This window comes from Dermochelys coriacea, chromosome 11 (assembly GCF_009764565.3).
Source record: "Dermochelys coriacea isolate rDerCor1 chromosome 11, rDerCor1.pri.v4, whole genome shotgun sequence".
Lineage (NCBI taxonomy): Eukaryota > Metazoa > Chordata > Testudines > Dermochelyidae > Dermochelys > Dermochelys coriacea.
The window spans coordinates 2,653,427-2,678,517 of record NC_050078.2 but is presented as its reverse complement, the minus strand read 5'-3'; the positions used below and the strand labels follow the sequence as shown (position 1 = coordinate 2,678,517).

Below are 25,091 nucleotides of genomic sequence, written 5' to 3'. Positions count from 1 at the left end.
TCCACTGCAGGGCCAGGGTGACAGGGGCACGGTCACCTCCCTTTACCTGCGCTGAGCCGCTCGATGGACCGCCGCAGAGGGCGGCTTTAGCCACTCCAGACACTGCCCGGCCCCCGGCAGAGGGGTGGTTAAAAAGTCCCTTGTGCCGCACAGAGCAGGTGCGAGCCCCGGACAAGTTGCACAGTCCCTGGGCCTTCGGGCTACCGCCCCTGCTGCCGCCTGGCCCAGAGCTGGCCGCACCGGCTGAGGGCGAGTGCGTCACCTTGCTGAGGGCAATCACAGGGGGGAATGGACACGGCCGGGCTGAGGCTCTGGCTTCGGGCCACCAACACCCACATGATCAGCGCTGAGCCCGTCAGCCAGCAGAGAACGGGATGTGGTCCCCCCGTGCATGTGGAGGCTGGTACCCCCCACGCCCCAGATCTCCTCCCCTCCAGCAGGGGGCAGTTAACCACACACATTAGCACACACTGTTCTGCCTGCAGGGGCCCATGAGATGCAACGTGTGTGTGTGTGTGTGTGTGTGTGTGTGTGTGTGTGTACAAGGGGGGTCTTTCTGTCACTCACCCCCCCCCCACAGATCTCCTCCCCTCCAGCAGGGGCACACCCAGAGCTGGTGGCTGAATCACTACACAGCAGAGCCAGGGTGGTTCTCACAGTATTTTTTTTTTCCTTTAAAGATTATTTTACAGTTTAATCACACAAAAGGCACTTTGATCGGGTTTTTCTCTCTCTCTCTCTCCCGCAGTTGCGATTCGCTCATGGGTTGTCTCTTTACCCAACAGATACACCGTGAAGACACGAGCAGCCGCAGGCCCGTAGCCCTTTCTCCAAACGCCAGTGCCGGGGCGTTCCCCACATCCTGGCCGTTACCAAACAAAACTGCCCCTGCCCTGCCAAAGCAGGGGGCACCCAGCAGGGGGCAGTGTTAGCAGGGTGGCACCTCAGTGGCATGAAACCAACCCGGGTAATCAACACAACGGGGCCATGGATTGTTTTTTCCTCATCCAGGGAAGCGCTGGGCTTCATAATACAGCAGGCCAGGAGCAGGCCCGCCAAGGGAGCAGGACTGGGCTCCGGTGGCTCCACAGGGACAGAGACAAAGCCAGATCGAGACGCTCAGGCCAGGCTGGTGGGCGTCAGACTCGGGCACCGGCCGCTAGAGAGACGCAGCCCTAAAGGGGGAATCCCGCAGTGAAGAGAATCAGATTTCATGCTGCCCAGGTGGGGGTGCTGCAGAGGCACCGATGGCTCTGTAGTGCCCCCCACTAGAGTGGGTTCAGCTCTTTCCACAGGACGGATGTGACACGGCTTGGCAGATACTTGGGGGGAACTGACAGCTGGCCCGGGGTCAGAGAGGGCCAGTGGTACGCCAGGAGCTGGAGATGTACCATTGTAGGGCTGATGGCAGAGCAGGGTGGGGATTGTCCAACAGAAGTTTTCCATTGGAAGTGGCTGACGTTGAAACGTTTCACAGGGACGTATCAAGTTCACCCCAGTTGTCGATGGGAAATTAGCCGAACAGTCCATTTAGAACCGTGTCTGAGAGGCTGAATGAAACATTTCGACCCTATGGAAATGAAACGTTCCCATACAGTCAAATCGAAATCGGCCCAAACACTTTGGTTTGTGACAACATCTGAGATCTCAACTCTTCGCCCCGATTTTGGACGAAACGAAATTTCAAAAATCTCTGAATTTCCCATAGGACAGAAATACCAGGTTTTGGCTAATTTAGATAGATAGAAGGGGTGTATGGGGATGGATAGATAGATAGATAGATAGATAGAAGGGGTGTCTGGGGATAGACAGAAGGGGTGTATGGGGATGGATGGATGGATGGATGGATAGATAGATTAGATAGAAGGGGTGTATAGATAGATAGATAGATAGATAGATAGATAAAAGGGGTATATGGGGATGGATAGAAGGGGTTTATGGGGATGGATAGATGGAAAGAAGGGGTGTCTGGGGATAGATAGATGGATAGATAGAAAGTGTGTATGATAGATAGATAGAGGGGGTGTATAGGGATAGATCGATAGATGTGTATGGGGAATGGACAAATTTGGAGGTGTGAAATTGACACACAAACCCCAGTATTTTTCACCTGGCAGTTATAAAAGCAGGGAGGAAAACCACCAAACCACACAAAGGGCCCAGATTTTAAAGAGCTAAAACTTTCCTTGAAAACCCAGCACCATAAGATGGAGGCGGTTGGATCTCGGGCCCTGGGCACCCCCTGCGGCTTGGGGGGACGGGCAGGCATTTGGAGAAGGGTTGCGTGCATCCAATACAGACATCATCCAGCAGACAAAATACCCACGCCCCCTCCCCGAATCCCTCCCTGCTTCTTTACACGAGGAACGACCCCGCCCAGAAAAATAACCATCTCCCAGGAACATCGTTAAAAATACCAGCTGTAAAAATCCTCTGGTGACTTGTGTCGCGCTTGCTTTCCCTAAAAATATATATACACATGATACATATTTATATGAGCTAAATGTGCCCGGTTAAAATACATGACTCCCACTGCCCTTGCCCCCCGAGACCTCTCCCTGAGGGACATTTCCCAAGCTAAGGCTAAAGAGATCAGGAGCAGCGTCGCGTGGACAGCCACCACCGCAAGGCACAGCCGAGAACAACTTGCATACAAAACAGTTAAGGCCATAGAAAGGGGGCGCTATCTCTGGACGTCACCCCCTAGTGGTGTGGGGCACAAGGGGGTGTTGTGGGGAGCCTGGGGGAGGGGAATGCAAAGCAGGACTCCAGTGAACCTGAATGCAGCCCTGGGGCAATCGGTTTGGGGGGGAAGAGTCTCTCCCTCTGCCCCAGTCAAAATCCTTGCTCCCCTGAACCCAAAGTAAGAGCTGAAGCTTTGGGAGGGCTGGGAGCAGTTTGGTTGCGGGGGGGGAGGGAGACCCCCATCCCCATCAGAACAGTCACTGAACCAACCCACTGCCCCACTTACGGGGGCTGGGGCTAGCGCCACTAGTCTCAGTGCAGCAGTGAGCAAATCCAAGGTTTCCTTGGGAGTGCAATTTATCAGCCCCTCGGCCCCCCAGAGGTTAGGGGGTGGGCGGGACATGGTGTCCCAAGGCACAATCTCTACTGGATGCCCCCCAGCAGGCAGGGGTCAGTTTGGGGCATTTAGGGATCTAAACACTAAGAAGGCAGAGGTTTAAGCCAGCCCCAAGGCCAGGGAATCTGCCCCCCACAACCGTTTGAAGAGTGGCAGGGAGGGCTGAAGGCACTAAAGAAGAGACAGACATGATCCCAGAGGAAGGAGACACCCCCCCACCCCAGCCACAGCTGCAGTCAGAGACGTTGCTTGTTTCCGCGGGCGTGACTCCTGTAGGCCTGGCTCCCTGGGGAAGGGCAGAGTTAAGGGGCGAGGGGCATCCTTCCAGGTACAGGTCTCTAAATCAGGCCCGTGGAGTTGCTCTTCGCTGGTGTCACTGCACCCTCCCACCTCATCTACTGGGAATGCAGCAGCCCCTGGCCACCAGGGATCTCATGGGCCGGCAGGCCCAGCCCCTCAGACAGGAGAGCTGCTGCCTGCCATGGCCAGCTGAGACTCCCCTGGGGCGATCCCACCGCCCCCCTTCACCCTGTCCAGGGCTGGGGTGGGCTCAACCCAATGGCCCAGCTCACTGCCTGCTCTATCCAGCCACAGCACCGGGGCGCCTTGATGGCTTCTGACAGCCACAATGGCAGTTCCTCGGGGGAGAGGGGTTAAAGCCCCACAATGCACTGCAGGGAAAGGCAACATTTGCATACGCCAAGAGGTGCTGGCCCAGGAGGTCAATGGGCCCCCCGTCCCAAGGCACCTAGAAATCTGATTTCCCTGTGAGGCCCAGAGGAGATGGGGAAGTAGGAACCGTTTGGCAGGGGGGCACCCGCCATATAACCAGCAGGGAAAGGGTTAACAGACGCCCAGGAAATCTTGCCTTAGTGCCTATCCCTGGAGCCTGGCGGGCCAAGCTACGCTCCCCCCCCCCCGAACCCCTGGGCTACTCCAGCAGCTCCTCTCAGCTCAGACTCTCCGCCTCCCTTCCACTAGCCCTGCCTCCCTTCCACTAGCCCACAATCTCTGAAAGTCTCTCCAGCTCCTCTAGGGCACCTTCCTCCCCCCATCTCTCTCCACGTCCTTCCTCTCTCAGCCCTGCTGGGGGAACCGATCCCCCGCTGCTCAGCGCCCGCCCCCACGCAACCAACGCCCCTGCAGGCCCCAGCACTTGGCACTGACCCTCCTGCCCCCCCCTTCCCTGCAGGATTCCTCTGGAACAGGGCCCGCACCCCACCAATGGGTAACAGGAACCCTGAGCCTTCTGGAGGGGGCGGGATCTGGGACCCAGCTGTCGTGTGGGTCACAGGTCCCCCAAATTCCCTTCGCCCACAGGAGTCATTCCCATCCGGGCAAAGCAGTGAAAATGCCCCCTCCCCCACCTCCTGGGGGCACTTTGCACCCTGCACTCGGGGGGTGAGGGGGTCTCTGCCCCCCATGGCTAAGTACCTCTGGTCTGGGTTCCTGGAACCAACCCCACTTGCCTCTCCCACCTCCACAGCAAACGAGATGGGGCTGGGGCGCAGTTCTGTGAAACCCCCAGGCCCAGCTGAGGGGACCGGGCTGCGGTTCTGAAACCCTCTGGCTCAATCAGAGAAGACCAGGCTGTGGTCCTGAGCCTCCCCAGCCCAATCAGAGGGGACCGGGCCATGGTTCTGACCCCCCAGCCCAATCAAGGGGGACCAGACTGTAGTTTTGACCCCCCCAGCCCAATCGGGGGGACCAGGCCGTGGTTCTGGACCCCCTAGTCCAATCAGGAGGGACTGGGCAGTGGTTCTGAACCCCCCAGCCCAATAGGGGGGACCGGGCTGTGGTTCTGGACCCCCTAGTCCAATCAGGAGGGACCGGGCCGTGGTTCTGAATCCCCCAGCCCAATCAAAGGGGACTGGGCCGTGGTTCTGGACCTCTCCAGCCCAACCAGGAGGGACCAGCCCGTGGTTCTGACCCCCCAGCCCAATTGGGGGGACCGGGCCGTGGTTCTGTTGCCCTCCGGCCCTCCCCAGTTTACAGGAGAAGAACCGTTACGTGACGACAAAGGTCCAGGTTTGGGGCTGGTTTCAAGTGACGCAGCCGAGCGTCTCCCCCATGCCCGGCGGGTGTGAGCCCCACGCGGGGCTCCCCACCCAGCCCCTCCGCCGCCTGCCACCGCCTCCGCTCCGCACCCCGGAGAAGCTCCAGGCTGGCGTTGGGGCTTGTGGGTAGATCAGTGGGGCGGCCGGCCGGGGAAGGGGTGGGGAATCTCGCCAGGCTGGCATCTCGCCCGGCCCCGGGTCACTAGCTGCTAGTCCGGTGCTGCTTTAGCACTGTGTAAACGTCGTCCACTTTGCTGAGTCTCTCAAAGAAAGGCAGCAGGTCCAGGAGCTCTGTGTCGGCCATGTTATCGAACCACGACGCCACCGGCACCTGCGGAGAGACCCCCCGGGAGGTTAGCCGGGCACGGTGCCTAGGCAGTATGGGGCAGGGCCAGCCCTCGCAGGAGTCCCCGAGCAAACCTGCTGGAGGCTCAGCCAGGGGTTCCAGCCTCACGCAGCCATGAGCAGGCTGTGGAGCCGGCGCCCTGCCCCAGGGCATGCTGGGAGACGGGCGCCTTCGGCACTCTCAGCCCTGCACCGGAAATCCCCGTCCCCTTCCTGTGCCTCGCACGAGCTGTGCCAGCCAGCCAGGCCACGGGCGGGGAGTTAACCTGGCATCCCGGCCAATCAGATCCTGGGCTGCCACCCGAAATCTGCCCTGCTGCATCCATTGGAGACAGGAGCCACTTTCGCTTTCTGTCCCAAACGGCTGCACAGTGGCTGCAGGCCCCACCCCAGAGGCAGCTGCAGCTCAGCCCCGGGGGAAGGGATCCCTCCACACAGCGTGCAGAGCCCGGATTTGCCAGGACGTCGGGCCAGCCCCAAGGGAGCTGTCCCCAAGCGAGTGCCCCCCCCCAACTCAGAAGCTCTAAGGGGAAAGGAAAGGCCGGCTGGCCAGGGGCCTGGTGGGACAGTGCCAAAACCCCAGGATAATTGTGGCTCTTCCAGCTCCCCATGGACAGAGACCAGTGTGATGGGAGCGAGCCAGCCGCCAGCCCTGAGAAAGCAGCGTCTGCCAGAACCTCCCTGCAGCGAGTGGGGGGAGAGGGGATGGGGGAGGCAGCCGCGGACTCTCTGAGCCTTCAAGAGCTCTCCAGTCACCCTCCCCCTCCCAATCTGGGACCACCGGGGAGCAGCCTGATTCTCTCTCCACTGCCCACTGGGGCCACCCCGCATTTCATATCAGCAGCAGGACTCGAACGCTGCTCCGAAAGCCCAGGCCCCTGTGCTAAGGGAGACTCCCCATTTGCTGCAAGCAGTACAGGGCATATGACACAAAGCTGAGCAGAGCTGATTCATTCCAGTAGGGGGCTGCTGTCCCAGCCCTGGGCTCCCACCAGACACACAGCTCGGCCAGTGCCCCTGAGCCACCGCAGCTGCCCCCCACCGTGTTCCCCCTCCTCCCCCCAGCTACTTACCGCGTTGTCGGGGTGGAAGATGTAGGAGGCGGGGGAGTTGTCCACGATGAGGATGCGGCTCAGGTCCCGGCCCAGGCGGCTCAGATCCTTGACGTAGTTGCCACGGTGGAAGACGCACGACTCGCGGAAGAGACGGGCCCGGAAAGCTCCCCATTTGTCCAGCAGGTCGGCCACGGGATCCGCGTACTGGGGGGCCGGAGGGACACGGTCAGGCTCGGCCAAAGGGGAGCAGGGGAGCGGCCGAGCCCCAAGCCCTGTGGCTGCTGGCCGATGGCACTTGGGGGTCCTCCTCCCCTGCGGACACGTCCTGGCCCCTGAGAGCATGGGCCCTCCTCAGGCAGCCCCAGCCCCAAAGCCATTGTGCAGGCTTCTGGGCACCCCCCATCCCCAAAGCATTGTGGAGACACTGAGGAGGAGGGGGCAAGATGAATGGCTGAACTAGAGGGGCAGCATAGTCTAGTGATCAGGGGCCAGGACTCCTGGGTCCTATCGGGCTCTGGGAAGGGAGTGGGGCTAGTGATTTAGAGATGGGGGAGGGGGACTGGGAGCCAGGATATTCCTGTGTCCTCTCCTGGCTCTGGGAGGGGAGTGAGGGCTAGTGATTTAGAGTGGGGTGGCTGGGAGTCAGGACTCCTGGGTCCTATCCGGGCTCTGGGAGGGGAGTGAGGGCTAGTGGTTGGAGCTGGGGGGGCTGGGAGCCAGGATATTCCTGGGTCCTCTCCTGGCTCTGGGAGGGGAGTGGGGGCTAGTGATTTAGAGCAGGGGGTGGGGCTGGGAGCCAGGACTCGTGGGTCCTCTTTGGGCTCTGGAAGGGGAGTGAGGGCTAGTGATTTAGAGTGGGGCAGGGGCTGGGAGACAGGACTCCTGGGTCCACTCTGGGCTCTGGGACGGGGGTGAGGACTAGCAGTTAGAGTAGGGCGGGCTGGGAGCCAGGACTCCTGGGTCCTCTCCAGGCTTCGGGAGTCCCGTCTCCCGTGCTGTAGCTGGGAGGGAGGGCGCAGCCGGTGCCCACAGGCTGCCCGGCGTCGGGCGCTCACCTTGGCCAGGCTGGCGGTGAAGAGCACGCACTCGAAGAGCTCGCCCATGCGCTGCAGGAATTCGTCCACGTACGGGCGTTTCAGCACGTACACCTGGGGGAGGGGCAGCATGAGCCAGCGGCCGTGGGGCTGGAGACGAGCAGCGCCCAGCGAGATGGGGCCCCTGGCGCCTTGGACTGGCACCCTCAGACCCACTGCCCACCAAATGGCTGCCACCCCCCGGGAGTCCCCCCACCGATCCAGGGGGACCCTTGCCAGGCGCCCCCACAGCCCTTGCTGGGCACTGCACTGGGGGAGAGCCCGGGGCAGGCTTGGGGGGGTAGGGGGAGGCGCCAGCCCTGCCCTGCCCCGAGCTCGTTTGCAGCAGGGGGCGCCCTGCGGCTCCCTGGGCGGCGTCCCTCCAGCGTCTCCACCCGAAGCTGCCGGCCGGCTCCGGTGCCAAGTAATCGAGAACAGGCCGACTGCGTAGACCACAGCCCTATCCTGGATTACTTGAACCCCGGCGCCGGCCTCCATGCGGGGCAGGGACCTGCCTGCTGAACAGCGCCAGATGGTGGGAAATTCAGCCTGGGGCTCCCCCCAGCAGGAAACCTTTGGCTGCAGCCCCTCCCCCCTCCAAAGGGGAAGGTGGAGTGGGGGGGGAACTGCAGCCCCAAAGAACCCAGGCAGCACCATGGTCTCAGTCCCAAGGTTGCTCCCCCCCACCTGGGCTCTTGGAACCAGCAGGGCTGAGGTCCCCCTTCCTTGGCTGGGCACCTTCAGGGTTGGGGGACAGAAAGGGCGCTGGCTCCAATGCCAAGGTGCCCAGCCCCTCAGTGCCCAGCATCCCTGGTCTCCCCAGAAGGGGCTAAGCTCCTGGCGTCTGCCATGGGGGTGACAGGTGGGGGTCCCCCCCACCAAGAGCGCCTCCCTCACCTGGTGCATGATGCCGTCAATCTCGACAGGGATGATGAAGTCAGCGTTGTTCACGGGCTGCGGAGGGAACAGGTGTCAGTGTGGGAGGGGGGGAGGCCCCTGGCCCTTTCCATCACCTGGGGATTCCCCCACCCAGGCCCTCATCCCCCATCCCTGGCCACGCCCTCCCAATCCCCTGGGATTCCCCTGACCATGCCCTCCCCTTCCCCCTGGGATTCCCCTGACCATGCCCTCCCCTTCCCCCTGGGATTCCCCTGGCCACGCCCTCCCCTTCCCCCTGGGATTCCCCAGGCCATGCCCTCCCCATCCCCCTGGCCATAAGGAGGACAGTAGGGGTGGAGCAGAGGGGATGGGCTGGACGGGCTGGTCGGATGAAGGAGGAAGGACATGGGGGTGGGACACTGGATGGGCGGGGCAGGGAGGATGGTGGGACATGGGGGGCAGGCTGGGCAGGGGAGGAGGATGTGGGGGGCACAGGGGCAGGCCGGTCAGGGAAGGGAGGATGGCAGGGGGGCAAAGGGGTAGTCCGGGTGGGGAAGGCAGGATGCGGGGGGCACAGGGGAAGGCCGGGCAGGGAAGGGAAGATGGGGTGGAGGCACAGGGGCAGGCCAGGCGGGGGAGAGAGGATGGGGGGCACAGGGGCAGACCCGGGCGGGAGAGGGAGACGGGGGGCAAGGGGCAGGCCGGGGCTGGGGAGGACATGGGGGGCACAGGGACAGGCCAGGCAGGAGAGGGAGACGGGGGGGCACAGGGGCAGGCTGGGGGTGGGGGAGAGAGGACATGGGGGGCACAGGGACAGGCCCGGCGCGGGGGGAGGGAGACGGGGGGGGCACAGGGCAGGACGGGGGGGCCAGGACACAGACTCACCTTGAAGGAGCTGTGCACCAGTGTCTCGTCCAGGTCGATGACCACGCACAGCTTGCTGGCGTCCTGGGGTTTGATCTCGGGCAGGAGGGTACTTGACCGCGGCCTGGGGCTGGAGAGCGATGGGGGGTGGGGGGGTTGGAGTTGGGATGGGATATTAGATGGATGGGATCTGAGTTACTATAGAAATTCTTTCCTGGGTATCTGGCTGGTGAATCTTGGCCCATATGCTCAGGGTTTTAGCTGATCGCCATATTTGGGGTCGGAAGGAATTTTCCTCCAGGGCAGATATGGAGAGGCCCTGGAGGTTTTTCGCCTTCCTCTGTAGCATGGGGCATGGGTGACTTGAGGGAGGCTTCTCTGCTCTTTGAAGTCTTTGAACCAATTGTCCTGATTTGAGGACTTCAATAGCTCAGACCTAGGTGAGGTTTTTCGTAGGAGTGGGTGGGTGAGATTCTGTGGCCTGCGCTGGCAGGAGGTCGGACTAGATGATCAGAATGGTCCCTACTGACCTTAGTATCTATGAATCTATGGAGTATTCGGCTGACAGTGGGCACCGCGGGCCAGGAGGCAGGCGAGCCCAGGGCCCACACCACGTCCCAGCCAGAGGAGCAGGGCTGCCCAGCCCACGGATGGGGGCTCCTGGGCCAAGCCCAGCTCCGCTCCGCCCATCCCCTCGCGGATCACTCACTTCCTGTCCTAAACTTCCCAGCAGCAGGGACCCATTAGGCTGGGGAACGGGGTCAAGAGAAGATCCCCTTTGCTTGGGGGGTTTTAAAGGGGGCCCTGGCCGTAGGGAACATACTGCCCTGGCCCCGCTGCCCTCGGCCCTTTCTCACCGGCCGGCTGGTGTTGCCGTGGGCTGCTCCTACAGATGCAGCACTGCACCCCAGAGGTGGCTGCACTGGGGCTCATCAGCAATGCAACCTGACTGCTGCCACGCGTGTCTGGCGCCAGGCGCACACCGGCCTTGGGTCTCAAGGGAGGCAACATTCAGCCCCCTGCAGCCCCCTGAGCCCCTGGCTGGGAAGAACGGGCTCAGCCCGGGGAGCCGCGATGGCACTGCGGGCACCAGAGGGGCGCCGGCTGCCTTGGCCGCTCCGGGCGCAGGAGACAATAATCCACTCAAACCTGGCGGGGAGCGGGGAAACGTGGCGGCCGCGGTCAGGGCTAATCGGCCTAGAGCAAAACCGGGGATTACGCGGGCCGCGCGGGCAGGGCTGCCCATCCTGCCCGGCTCCGGGCATCGCGGGCCGGCCCTGCGCGCCCTGGGGATGAGGAGAACGCGGCTCGGGACGGCAGGGAGCGCTGGTGCTGCCGGGAAACCCTGGCCCTTAGCATAGCACCTGCCCATGGCCGAGAGACTGCTGCCCCAGCAGGGGGCGCTCTCCCCTCCCAGTCAGGGCTGGCCCCAGTGACCCACACGGGGCTCTAGGGGGCGCTGTTCTGCAGGGAGCAGGGTGGGGGTCAGCAGGGGGCGCTCTCCCCTGGCAGGGACCCGGCTGGCCCCCGTGACCCCCCCCGGGGCTCTAGGGGGCGCTGTTCTGCAGGGAGCAGGGTGGGGGTCAGCAGGGGGCGCTCTCCCCTGGCAGGGACCCGGCTGGCCCCCGTGACCCCCCCCGGGGCTCTAGGGGGCGCTGTTCTGCAGGGAGCAGGGTGGGGGTCAGCAGGGGGCGCTCTCCCCTGGCAGGGACCGGCTGGCCCAGTGGCCCCCCACCAGGGCTCTAGGGGGCGCTGTTCTGCAGGGAGCAGGGTGGGGGTCAGCAGGGGGCGCTCTCCCCTGGCAGGGGACCCGGCTGGCCCCCGTGACCCCCCCCGGGGCTCTAGGGGGCGCTGTTCTGCAGGGAGCAGGGTGGGGGTCAGCAGGGGGCGCTCTCCCCTGGCAGGGACCCGGCTGGGGGATTTACTGTTTCCAGCCGAGGTGTCAAACTCCCATTTCTGAGGCCACGTGGCCGTTAAAAACCCCCTGGCACTTTGCCCATCCTCAGGGCACCAACCCCAGGGCCAAGCCTCAGTTTCCCCCGGGGTGACTCGATTCTGCCCCCCTCCAGTTTGCCGGGGCCCAGGGTCACTGTTCACTCCCTGCCCCGGCCCGGGCCAGCACGGCTGGACCCCGGCATTTGGGGACCCCTGGGAGAGGGACAGCCTGTGACCTGGGGGGAAAGCGGGGAAACCTCAATAACCCTGCTGCCTGTCTGCCACTCCCCAGGAGCCTGGGTCCCACTTGGCCACCACCCCCTACAGTGCCAGCATTGGCTTCTGCCTCTGCCCTGCGCTGTGCCAGCTTCTGGGCTTGCCCCTGCCCCCAGCTGATGGGGGGAAATGACCCTGGCCCCATCCCAAAGCTTTGCCTGGGCATGTACCATCCATGGGAAGTGGGGGGCAGGCACAAGCAAAACTGCCCCAAAGCAGATCCCAGAGCCCTTGGGGATCCCTGTTTTTGTGTGGGGAGGGATGGGAGCGATGGCCCCACAGGCGGGGTGGGGGGCTGCCAGAGGGAACTGCTCCAACAAAGGAGATGCTGTGGGAGCCTGGTGCCCCCCTAGCCCATTCATCCCGGGGCGGCTGTGGGCCAAAGCGCTGCTGGGTCAGGGCCGGGACGAGGAGGGAGAGGTTACGGGGGGGGGGGGAGCATGTGCCCATCTGGGCAGCCTCCAGCGCTCGGGCTGCTGGATTCCCCGGGGCGAAGAGGGGCAGGCGCCGAGTCAGGCTGGCCTGCGGGGCTCATCCCGGGAAGCAGGATTTCTCGTGAGCGGGGGGCTGGGCGGGCGAGGGGGGTGCCCAGAGAAGAGGACCCTGTCCGCCTCCGGGGCCCCCCACATTGGGCACGAAGCCGGTTTCCTCCTCCACCAGCAGCGGGGCGTTGTTGTGACCGGGACGGGGTCCGAGGCGTCATGGCAGAGGCAGCAGAAAAGGGACTGGAAGATGCTGCGGTTCGGGGCTTCTTGGATGGCGATGGCCTGTGAGCACCTGCGGGGCACAGGCGGGGAAGGGATTAATCCACAATGGCGTGCCACCCCGGACCTTCCCCTCCCTCCCCGGGCACCCCACCTGGCGCCTGGCCTGCCTGCAGCACGCTCCCATGGAGGCTGGGCCGGGGGTCTGATGGGGGCAGAGCTAAGGGCTGTCTGGGGCTCCCCCTGCCTGCCGGCCTGAGCATGGTCTTGGGGGGCACCCTGGGGAGATGGGAAGTGCCCTGGGGCGTGTGCCAGGTGGGTGCCGTGGCTGAGGAGCAGGTGGGTGCCAGACCAGTCTGGTAGGGGTTGCGCCCAGGTCACCGTCCAGGTGTATCGGGCCAGCATGTGCAGGGGGTGAGGGGGCTGGCTCCTGGGACCAGCAGCAGCCAGCAGCGGGGAGGGGCACAAAGCCAGGCGCTTTTTGGCCCCTGGGGAGCAGCCCCTGCCCCCCTCCCGGCCCAAGGGTTCAGGTCCCACCACCCAGCCAGCCCCTACAGTCCCGCAGTCGCCCATGCCAGACAGGACAAGTCACCCCACAGAACTGCCAGAGCAGGGGCTGGGGCCAGGACTCCTGGGTTTCTCTCCCCAGCTCTGGGGGGGACAGTGGGGTCCAGTGGCTAGAGCAGGAGGCAGGACTCCTGGTGTAAACAAGAGAGCAAGTTTTGGCCCTTTGTGACACCCATATCTCCAGCTGCTGCCCTCACTGGCAGGAAACCCAGGTTCTCTCCTGGGGATCGCCCTGTTCCTCGCCCGAGTGGGTTGCGTCCTCCCCACCCCAGGCCCCGTCCGGCTGCAAGGCCCCTACCCCCTGCTTCCCCACGGGCCAGGGGATGCAGCTGGGCTCTGGGGTGATGCGTGGGGCTGGCTGTGGCAAGGGCTCGAGAGAAAATGCCCACAGGATGGGGCAGACGCAGGTCTCCAAACTGGGCTGCAGGCGCCCAGCCCTCCCTCAGCCCCTCACCGGCTGCCTGTGTGAGGCAGAGCGGGATGCTGTGGGGATGGGCGCCACCCCCAGCCCGGGTACAGCCAGGAGGGCGACAGGCTCAGGAAGTGGGAAGCTGCCCGGACGGTGCACAAGGCAGGCAGCGGGAAAGGCCACGGCACCGGGCTGGGACCCTGCGGGCAGCTGCATCGGACCCTCCGCCAGCAGAGCCAGGCCCAATGCAAGGTGCCTGCCCCCCGGCAGCCTCCCCCCCACCCCGCTGTTATGGAAGGGTCAATATGTTGGGGGGGCGGGTTGGGACGACGAGCCAAGGGCTGGGCAAGGTTCTCCCACAGGGAACCGCATATCTGCACTGCTCTCCCCGTCCTGGGCTCCCCCCCAGCTCTGCCAGTGCCCCTCACTCCTGACCCTCAGCCCCCTGCTCTCCCCGTCCTGGGCTACCCCCTCAGCTCTGCCAGCGCCCCTCACTCCCGACCCGCACCCCCCTGCTCTCCCGTCCTGGGCTCCCCCCACAGCTCCGCTGGTTTGCCCCTCGCTCCCGACCTGCAGGCCTCCCTGCAGCCCAGCCCTGCCCTCCCCAGCTCTGCCGGTGCCCCTCGCTCCCGACCCGCAAGGCCCCCCCATTGCTAATATCAACTTCAGCTCCTCCAATGTCCCCTCAGCGCCCCCAGCCACCACACACACACACCGTTCGCTCTCCAAGCGCACAGATCCCCACAGACTCCTGTCGCGCACCGGCACTTGCCAGCTGGCCGGCGCACCACGTCTCTCTCCAGGTCTGGATCACTGCTCTCCTGCATAATCCACTTGAGGCGACCACTCCCACATGTTCATCCGGCCGGAGAGTAACGAGATCCTTCTTGAGCCGTCTGCCGGACTCCAGCCTCCCCGGCCAGCCTGGCTGGCATCGGCAGGGGCGAGAGCACCAGGGCCGGCCGCAGCCCACAGCCCCTCGTCACGGGCTCCTATGAGCCCCACAGCGCTTGACTTGATCCGAGCCCAGGAATCAAACTAGACGCAGTGTCCTCGTCTCCCCCCCGGTTCATAGCCACAAGCACCACGGCAGGTGCCGATCTGGGCGAGCAGAGGCTGTGAGGGGAGCAGCTCGGGCTGCGCTGGGTACAGGGGCCTGCTGGCACCTGCCCTCTGCCACTTCACTGCCTTGCAGCGAGCCGGGACGGGCCAGTGACCCTGCCGGTCCCACCCCAAGGCACATTAACACCCCCCCCCGTTGCTCCCTCTTGCACCTGCGTGGAGCGATCGGGCCCTGCCAGCTCACGCAGTGTCTCAGCCCTGGGCACCACGGCAGTGAGGACAAGGTGCCTGGCCCCGGGCCGAGATAGCCAGGCCTGAAACCGGCCCTGGGCCCCGGCCCAGGGCTCAGACCCCACCCGGTGTGTGCCCCAGGGCCCGGCTGCGCTCACACCTGGGCCGAGATGGGGGGGTCGCCCGTCCTGCCAGCACAGCCCCATCGAACAGGGCTGGATCCCCCCGCACCTGCTTCCCCCCCACTGCAGCCACGCCCCTGAAATCCTAGTCGGCCCCTCCCTCCTGCAGCTGAAGGGACCCATGTGGCCAGGACACAGAGGGTGGGGAGGGTGAGATGAGGCCAAGGGCACCCCCCCACACCCAGGCCAGCCACGCCATTCCCCACCAGCGTGGCTAAATCTCTATGAGCAGGAGCCCCCACGCCGAACACCCTGGCATCTCCTTCCCCTCCACGCCAGCCCAGCCCACTACTCCCCCCGCCCAGCTCCCCAGGGGAAAAATCTCTGGCGGAGCTGATGGCTGGCGTATGCCCCTGCCCGCGATGGGGATGACAGAGCGGGAGCCGCTGCGATTCACCCAGTGTCCGATTTCTTGCCCTCCCCGGGCATTGGCATGAGGACCTGGCTGGGCGTGACTGGTGCCAGCCAGGGATCCAACCCAGCCTCCCGCTGCTCCCCGGAGATGCCAGCCGTGCCCAATCTGAGGGTGGGTCATTGCACCAGGGGCGATGAGGATAGCATGTCGGTGGGTAGCTGCTGTGACACCCCCTCAGTCCCCGCCTCCCCGCTCGCCACCTCTGCCCCTCTGGGGTCCGAGATCAGCTCCTGGCACCGGGCCTCCCCGCACTCCCTGGCCCTGGGCGGGAGCCAGGCCTGGCGCAGGAACCACCCCGGGCGAGTGCTGACGTAGGCTGGCGGGATTGTGTACCCTCGACGCAGGGAACGCACAAATATTTAGAGAGAGGCCAGCAGGAATGCAGCCTCCACGGGGCCAGAGCCGCTGGCCACCCACAAACTCACCCCTGCAGAGCGTGCTCAGAGACTCGTGTGTGTGTGTGTGTGTGTGTGTACGACATGGGCCTCCTGTAGGGACAGGGTTATGCACACACACTGGGCACGCCCACACAAGCACATGCACATGTGGACACTCTCACACACGCGTGGACACACAAAGCAGGGGCCTCCTAGGAGAGGACTTGCTGGCAGCGTTTCCCCATCAAACCCGCCCAGGCTGCCCTGGGATTTGTGACGACACCTCGTGCCGGGCACCAGCCGGGCTCCAACCCGGGACGTGCCGCGCTGAATGCGCCAGCCTCTGCCGGCCTCACCACTAGAGGGGGACGCTGAGCTGCCCTGGGCCAGGCCAGGCGACATTGGCTCGGCCAAACCCCCAAATCCCTGCAAAACGCCGAAACACAGAAAACTGCAAAATTAACGCCCCCCTCCCCCCGCCCCCATTGGCCTGGAGACGGAGACATTTGGTTCTACCCTGCCCCTCCGGACACGTGTCACAGGCCAACTGCCTGCACACACGACAACGCCTGCCCGCACACACGACACCTGACACCACTCCGCCTCACACAGCGCAGGCACGAACCAATGTGGTTCCACTAAGATTGCTGAGTGGTCCCCGCAAGAACAGCAAAGACCACCCGGTCGGCCTCCAAGAAGACGGGAAGGTGACATTGCGAAACGTTTCGGACGAACGTGGAGAAGAAAGGCAAGAGTGCGAGAAGAATGGGGACGTGTTGTGATTGGCGCAGTCTCAACGACAGCTGAAGACCGATGGATCCAGGTGATCCACTCACAAGACTCACACCAGCCGGCGTCTCTGCTGATCAATAACCTCCCCAGCCACGCAGCTCCAGCCCTGCTCCGCCCCCCCTCCCCAGCATCCCCACAACCAACCATGCGCCCAGCCCATGGGAGACCCTACAACAAACCAGCCCATGCTGCTCAGCCCCCCAGTGCCCCGCCAATAACACAGCCGCACTGGTGAGCGACCATTCAGGCTGAGACCCACCGGCTGGCACCTTCTGTCTGTCACCCACAGCCAGGGGTATGCCACCTGCCCCCCTGCCTGCCCCGCCGGGACCCTGGAGGAGCAGAGGGCAGTGGACCCTGCACTGGCCTCACCAGAGACGCTGAGCGTGAGACAGCTGGGGGGGGGCCGGTTAGTGCTGGCTGCCCTCAGGGGTGGTGGGTTTGTGGGGTACCGAGAGACCTCCTTGGAGCAGCAGGGCGAGGGCAGGGTCCCACCACGCAGGGTCTGAGTGTGACGCCCCCAGGGATCTCCTGGCAGGGGGCCGGGTATTACACCATGGGCAGCGGGGGGTGGGGCTCACAGCTGTGCCCTGGGGCAGACCCAGGAACTCGGGGCAATCCTGGGGCCCTCCTGCAGCCCCTCGTCTCCCTTGGGGGGTGGATGGGAACAAAGATTTTCTCCACGGGCTTGGCTGGCACTGGCCAGGGAACAGACTTCACAAGCGGGGAAGGGGTTGGCAGGCAGGAAACACTGCCCAGGAGCCTGTGATGGCCCAGGGGCAGCACGTCGACCAGGGGATGCCCGTCGCCCAGCCCACAAACGCAGCCAACTCTGGGGAAGGACGCGGTGGTCACTTAACAGCCGCGCAGCACAGAAAGGCAAGAATCCAGCAGCGGGAACATAGGGGGGCAGCCCGGCCCTGCCCACCTTGGGGTGACACCCTGACCCCGGCCGAACGGGCCCACCCAGCAGCCTGGCCCCAGACCCACAGATCTCGGTGGCAAGGCAGCAGCAGCTGCCAGAGCATAACCCGCCCCCCTGCCCAGGAAGGGAGATCTCCCCCGCCCCCTCTGCCTGCGAGGGAGAGTGCCCCCGAAGCCCCCGCCCCGGTCTTCACTCACACGTCCCAGCCAGGGATCAATCTGCAGGCTACCAGCGTAAGCGGCTGAGTCCGGGTTTGCCCTGCGTGTGCCCCTGACTGTGCCCCAGTGCATGTGCCCATGTGTGTGCCCCTGCATGTGCCCCCTGGCAGCAGGGCAGGGATGTTGTGGGCCCAGGCCTGCACGCCCTCCCGGGCCGTCTCTGCCCATGTGCCCCCGGCTGCTGAACAGGCACAAGCAGCTTCGCCCTGACCCAGCAGCCAAGTGCCTCCCGGGCTGGGCTCCACAGGCTGTGGGAACCCGCCGGCCCAAGGGGGCTGCTCTAAACACCCCCCCCCCATCAAACCCCAGCACGGGAGAGCCCAGAAACACGCCCCCCCCCGCGTGTCTCTGCCTGCCACCTCCCTGGCAGTTGCACAGACAACAGCTTTGTTTTGATTTTCTGCTGCTTTCGACCTTTGATCCCAAGGATGAGTGCCCCCCCGACATCCCCCCCAGCAGGGCCAAGAACCCTGCCCAAGAGTGTCCTTGGAGCCTAGCGCTCAGGGCTGCGGGTCAGGAGTGAGGGGCATCGGCAGAGCTGTTATCCCAGCCCCGAGCTCCCCACACCCAGCTCTGCCGCTGCCCCTCACTCCCCATCTGCAGCTCCCTGCTAGCCCGGCCCTGAGCCCCCCACAGCTCAGCCGGTGCCCCTCACTCCCGACCCGCAGCCCCTTGCTAGCCGGCGAGCCCCCCACAGATCTGCCGGTGCCCCTCACTCCCCATCGGCAGCACCCTGCTAGCCCGGCCCTGAGCCCCCCACAGCTCAGCCGGTGCCCCTCACCTCCCGACCCGCAGCCCCTGCTAGCCGGCCGAGCCCCCCACAGCTCTGCCGGTGCCCCTCACTCCCCACTCTGCAGCCCCTGCTAGCCCGGCCGAGCCCCCCACAGCTCTGCCGGTGCCCCTCACTCCCGACCCGCAACTCCCTGCTAGCCCGGCCCTGAGCCCCCACAGCTCTGCCGGTGCCCCTCACTCCCCATCTGCAGCCCCTGCTAGCCCGGCCTGACCCCCACAGCTCTGCCGGTGCCCCTCACTCCCGACCCGCAGCTCCCTGCTAGCCCGGCCCTGAGCCCCCCACAGCTCAGCCGGTGCCCCTCACTCCCGACCCGCAGCCCCCTGCTAGCCCGGCCGAGCCCCCCACAGCTCTGCCAGTGCCCCTCACTCCCCATCTGCAGCCCCCTGCTAGCCCGGCCCTGAGCCCCCCACAGCTCTGCCGGTGCCCCTCACTCCCGACCCCGCAGCTCCCTGCTAGCCCGGCCCTGAGCCCCCCACAGCTCTGCCGGTGCCCCTCACTCCCCATCTGCAGCCCCCTGCTAGCCCGGCCCTGAGCCCCCCACAGCTCTGCCGGTGCCCCTCACTTCCCGACCCGCAGCTCCCTGCTAGCCCGGCCCTGAGCCCCCCACAGCTCAGCCGGTGCCCCTCACTCCCGACCCGCAGCTCCCTGCTAGCCGGCCCTGAGGCCCCCCACAGCTCTGCCGGTGCCCCCTCACTCCCCATCTGGCAGCCCCCTGCTAGCCCGCCCTGAGCCCCCCACAGCTCTGCGGTGCCCCTCACTCCTCCGACCCGCAGCCCCCGCTAGCCCAGCCCCAGGGCATGTCCCTCTGCACGGTCAGGTCTCCCCTGAAAAGAGACTAGCAGCCGTTGCCCAGCTCAGGAGCCGCTGAGCCCCTTGTATTGCCACCAATGCTGCAGCTGAGTTTCTGCCTGCAGGCTGGATACAGACTGGGTCCCTCTATGGGGGGCTGGGTCAGGTCTCTGCTCACTTTATCCCCTGGGGAGCTGGGCCCAGCTGACGGGTCTGGGCTAAGGTGCACTCAACCGAGGGCATTGGGGAGAACCATGGCCAGGACACCAGGGTTCTCTGTACCTCCCTCCCCCCACGCCCTTCCCAGCAACCACCACGGGAGGGAACCCACTTCAGCGTCTCCTCCAAAGGACCGGCCCCTGCAATGCACCGCGCCCCTGCCCTGTCCTGCCCAAGGGCTCCGCCCAGCCAAGCTCCGTTCTGCCCCCTCCGTCCCCGCTCGCTCCCCAGCCTGAGCACTTGTGCGGCCTCTCTCGGGGGCTGTGAAGCAGCTGCCGCATCCCCCCTTCCCCAGAAGTGGCTGCATTTCCACGGTGCGCGGCGCTGCTCTTGTGCCTTGTGCCTGGAGCTGGTCACGTGCCAGTGGGCGTGGGGCAAGGGCAGAGCCCTGGCAGCCCTTGTTAATGCGGGAGGTCAGGGAGAGGCCAGGGCAGGACGAGGAAGGAAGAGACAGGCCCCTTTCTGACCTTCAGGGCCTGGCTCAGCTCCAGGTCCCTTCCAGGAACCCACCAGGGCACAGATCACTCGGCCGTGGCAGCAAGTTCAGGCTAGTGCCAGCCTGTGCCCAGCCTAGTGACAATGGCTTCCCCCGCTCTCCAGCCTCTCCGTGCTCACCCGCCTCCCGCTTCCATGCCCACCCCTGCCCCCTTTGCAGGGGGTTCACCCCCTTCTTGTGCCCAGAGCCTGTGCTCGCCCTGAGCCCCAACTCCAGGGCTTCTCTGCTGCTGAGCCAAAAGCTGAAGTGTACCCTGCTCCCCGTGCCTCCAGCCCAGTCAGACCCCACAAGCCCCAGTGACGCCCCCCTCTGCTCGGCTTCCCCGGGGGCAGCTGCTGCCAAAGGAAGGAACGAGAGGTGTGTCCCTTCCCCCTTCCCCCAGCCGAGCAGATAACACGGCAGAACTGCTCCAGGTGTTCCCAGCAGCGAGTCCGAGGAGCAGGGACCAGCTCCTCTGGCTGCCACCTCTGTGCTGGCAGAAACTGCAAAGCTCCTTAGAAATTCTAAATAAATTTCCCCTGTTCTTGGGCTGCAGCATCTGCCTGAGGCTGCAGACGGATGGTGGCCCTGGGAGGAGCACGAACCCTCCCGTTCACCCCCCAACGTTAATGACTCTGAACCCTACTGATGACAAGGTCAGGCAACCTCTGGTGGTTTGAAGGGAAAGTCTAAGCCAATCTGGCCTTGTGGGCGGAGGCCCCAAAAACGCCTCCCCCCAGTTAGTTTGTTAATTCATTGTGGACGGCCACCCACAGCCAGTCGTGTGGCAGGAACGCTGATGGGCAGGAAACTGACAAATCAGAATGAGGGCCCGATGAGTGTTTCCAGGATGCTCATTGGCCGGAGGGTTACTGACATGCCCCCTCTGAAGCCACATGGGGCCGAACCCGGGCAGGTGCTGGCGGCACAGAGAGCCGGTGCGGGCGGAGCCCAGGGAAGGGGCCATGGGAAAGGTGTTTGACTTGGTGGGTGGATGGACAGAGGCAGGAACATTGACGGGGTGCTGGGGGGCACTGTTCAGGGGCAGGGAGGAAGAGGGGGGTGACATGGACCGACATGAAGAAGGCCCCTGAAAGTGAGATCTCGAGGGTGCAGAGCTGCCCCCCCCACACACACGCAAGAGGTAGAAAACCCCCACGGGCGATCAGGCAACTGACTGAGCAGCGCACCAGACTCTGGAGAATCCTGGGGGCAGGGAACAGGCCTGGAGGTTCCCGGGACGCTGTGATGATCGTAACAAGCTCTGGCGGCGTTTCAGCCTGGACTAAACCTGCCAGGTGAACGGCTGGCGTCTCCCACCAGCTCTACGGCCCCGCCACTCCCCAGCCAAGCGGCCGGTCAGCCCAGCCGAGAGCCCCCAGAACACGCACAGCTGCCCCCCAGCGGTCCAGGCAGGTGGCTAGCAGCAGCAAACCAGGAGAGCCACGGTTGTTCCCAGTTCATCTCAGCACATGGGGCACGTTCGGGACAGGATTTCCCTCCCCCTGGGCCTGCAGGCTCCCAGGCAAACAGCCCACAGCTTAGCAGCGCCACGGCCTAACTCCAAAAGTCAAGGAATCTGCAACCAGCCAGGTTTGTGCACCCCTGACATGCAGGACTTCACACCAGAAGCTGGCGCAGACTCAGCTCCCCCAACCTGGAAAACTCAGCTCCCTGCCGCCAGACCTGAAGGAGATTCCCCAGGGGTGGCTAGCAGTACTGGTGTATGACACACAAATCAGCAGCTCTGACTCCAGCCAACAGGAGCCAGTCCTGACATATACTGAGCTGCGGGTTAAGCTAAAATGTTGCACAGATATCTGGATTATCGGGTCTGGGATTTATACCAAGGGGGAGAAGTTTGGCAGTGTTCATTCCCCTTCCCCTCCCTCCACCATGGCAGAGGCTGCTGGTTGTAGGAGTTTCACCGGCATTTTCCATTAACAGGCCTGGAAAATAACCCCACAGAATAGCTCCAGCCGCATCTAGGTGAGCATCGTCCCTCCCCCCGCTACATGCTTCCCTCTGGTCTGGGGAGACCCCAATCTCTGTGCCACATTCGGTCCTTGACCACTCTGCCATTGCACTGCTGCTTTCGGTGAGACGACACCAGCCCCCGAGTAGCTGAATGGAGAGCAACAAACCCAGCACCACATGGTCAGTCACCGGGAGCTCCTGCTCCTCCTGGCTCTGACAGTGCCCCTCTCTCCCGACCCACTGCCCCCTGCTAGCCCAGCCCTAGGTTCCTCCCTCCAGCTCTGCCGGTGCCCCTCTCTCCCGACCCGCAGCCCCCTGCTAGCCCAGCCCTGGGTTCCCCCCCGCCCCCATCTGCCAGTGCCCCTCTCTCCCGACCCACAGCCCCTGCCTGCACAGAAACCCATCAGTAGTGCTGAACGCAGCAGCAGTTATGCTGTGGACTCACCCTCTACTAGGGACCAGGCCAAGACCCAGCAAACCCATTTCACTTGTTCCCCGGGTAGGATCCGCCGCCCAGCTCCCCAGGGCTGAGCGCTCAGGCAGAGGGTGGGCGGGGTGGCGGGGTGCAGCTTCCCAGCTGTCACTGCCGTTCCTCCAGGCCCCTGCTGACCCTGAAACCTTGAGGAAGTCCCTGCCCCTCTCCCTGCCTCCGGCCTGGTCCCAGCTGGGATTTCAGCCGCCACTTTGGCTACTCAGGCTCCGACCGCATCGATGCCGGAGGCTGGGATCCTGGTACAGACCAAGCCTCTGCTTCCCCGGATGTGCAGTTGGGGCAGCATCAGGGCTGCCGGTTGGAGGGATCCAGCATGGGGCCAAGATGCCAGCACTATTACCCCGAGCCGGGGGGCTGCACACAAGTATCAGACCAAGCAGGGGGTGAGGAGCGATCTCTCTCCCATACCAGCAGCGGGCACTGGGGCACAGTTGCCAACGAAAACATGGTTGAGAGGCAAGGCGGGGCCGGGAGGGGGGGAAAGGCATCACAGGACCCAGGGGGCTGGAGGTTATGGGGGGCAGGGGGCTCAGACTGGACCATGGGGCCGCTGAGAGGAGGAGCAGAAAGCTCCCAACATCCCTAGCTCCCAGGGGGTCAGTGTGAGACTGACAGCTGTCAATTCCTAAATCAATCCCCAAGTCAGGGTAGGAGACCCCGTCCAGCCACCAGCCCCTGCTCCAGTGACAGAAGAGCCACCGGGTGAGGGAGGTGGCACGGCCTAGCAGTCTGGGACTCGGAGGGCCCCAGGTTCAATCCCCGCTCTGCCAGGGGTCCCTCTCCTCTCTGCCTCGATTCCCTCTCTATGCTACTGGGGTGAAAACACCCTGCAGCGTAACAGCCCCTGCCTGCCCCGGGGAGCGCTTTGCGGGTGCTGGACAAAACGCCCTATGCCCGAGCTGCAGAAGCCAGTCTGGGTCTGCTTCCCAGACCCCCGCCCCACCTCCGATATTCCCTGGGGCATCAGGATGTGCATTTTACCTGGGGATGGGGGTCTCTGGGTTGGACCCACTCCCCTTAAGATACGGGCAAGAAGACCCCCTCCCCGCCCCAGTCTCAACATCCTCCAGTCCAGAGCCCAGCGTCAGATCCTCTGAACCAGAAACTCTGCCCCAGAACCTCAGACCTTGCCCACCCCCACCCAGGGCGAGCCCCTCCCCAACAAGGTCCCAATCTACCACGACCTACAGCCCGAGGGCAGGTTCTGATCTTGGCTCCACTGGGACGAATCCAGCCCAATTCCCCGGAGAACGGTTCCCCCGGCGTACGTCCAGGGCTGTTGTTCCAGATTCACCCCGGTGGAGCCGAGATCAGAACCTGACCCTTGACCTTTCTCTGCAAGTGCCCAGCCGATGGTCTGGCCCATTGGGGTGCCAGTCTAGGGAGACCTTGGACAAGCACTTCCACACTCCTGGCTGAGACCAGGCCAGACTCATTGCCCCTAAGGGGACAGTTCCAATCCCATGCAGCAGCATCCCACCCCCTCCCTGCTTTGGCTGGCCTGGCCCGGAGACCCCTAGAAGTGCCCAGGCACGGAGCAGACGGCCCAGCAGCAGAAGAGGGCTCCAGGGCACCGATGGCCCCTTCCCTCCACCCTGACACCTAAGGACATGCTGGGCCCCAAGAGTTGGGATGCCGGGCAGGAGCCAGGTTATTTGCACAGAGCTGTCAGTCCTTTCAGAAACCCACCCCACTCACCTGGACCCCGAGGAGCACCTGCAATTCTTTCCCCTCCAACCCGCCCAGGGAATCAGCCTGCCCCACCGTGGCCAGAGACCCCCAAGGGTGGCTCAAAGACTCCAGCAGGCAGGGATCTGTGCCCCAGCGTCAGGCGTGACCCCCAACAACCCCCCAGCCTTCCACACCTTTCACCACCCCGCTGCCAGGACCTGGAGAGCCCTGCACAGGGCTGGGCAAACACCAGGGCAGAGTCCAGGACGCTGGAGTGGGGCAGTGGCTTCTCCTCCAGCGGGGGGGGGGGGGGCGGCCGACCCCTGGCTGCAGCACTGCCCCTCCACCCATGCCCTGACCCCGGCTGACCTGGCAGGAGAAGCCTCCCTGGATCCAGGGGCAGAAAAGCAACACTTGAAAATAAACCCGGGCGCTTCAAAACCAACGCACAGGGCGGTGGGGGGGGGCTGTTGGGCAGAAACTCCTGCCCCCCCGCCCCGGGTTTACACCTGCCCAGCCCTCGCCCCATCCCCCCACCACCCAGAGCTTTGGGTCGATCGGCCCCACCGCGGGGCGCGGCGGGGAATACCCGGGGCTCGCCCAGAGACAGCGCCGAGCGCCGCGGGAAGGGGGCGGGGGTAACGGGAGAAGCCCCCTGGAGCAGGCACCCGGCCCAAAGGCGAGCAGAGGCCGCGGGGGGGGGTCGCTCTGCGGAGCATGCGCCCCCCCCCGGAATCGTGCCCGCTTTGCACAAGTCAATTTGGGGTGAAAAGCACGCGCCGCTGCCCCCCACGCGGGGGGGGTGCAGTTACCTTTCTCCTGCAGAGGGGTGTTCACCTCTTCCTTGCTAACCTGGGTGATGATGGACTGACTGTCCATTAGACCAGAAGTGTTGGCTGGGGGGGGTCCCTCCTCCGCCGGCTCCTCCCGCCGCTCTCGGAGCCTCCAGGAGTTACTTCGGGGGCGGATCGGGCGGCGGGGGGGGGGGGGGAAATTGCCCCCCCAAAAAAAGGAAAAAAGGGGGAGGGGGAAACGGGGGGGGGGAGGAAAAAAAAACAAAAAAGGGGGAGAGAGAAAGAGACGCCCGCGGAGGAAACTTTGTTACAACATGGAGTTTCCTCTTCACAAATTTCTGCTACAAACATGGAACCCGGACGCAGTTTCAAGGAACCCCTTAAAAGGGCGATGGCGCCCCGGGGCCCAGCCACCCTGGTAGGGGGCGCGCC

General features: G+C 64.5%; 1 protein-coding gene across 1 annotated transcript; it reads right to left on the bottom strand.

The window, feature by feature from the left end:
* Window positions 1-1,932: 1,932 nt before the first annotated feature.
* Window positions 1,933-25,001, bottom strand: CTDSP1 (CTD small phosphatase 1). The gene is given in 10 exon segments (XM_038422013.2): window positions 1,933-5,470; window positions 6,558-6,743; window positions 7,595-7,687; window positions 8,510-8,566; window positions 9,377-9,463; window positions 9,465-9,479; window positions 12,194-12,243; window positions 12,246-12,311; window positions 12,314-12,343; window positions 24,678-25,001. Coding segments are annotated over 10 exon segments (780 nt in total). The 5' UTR covers window positions 24,745-25,001; the 3' UTR covers window positions 1,933-5,341.
* Between the last annotated feature and the right edge of the window lie 90 nt (window positions 25,002-25,091).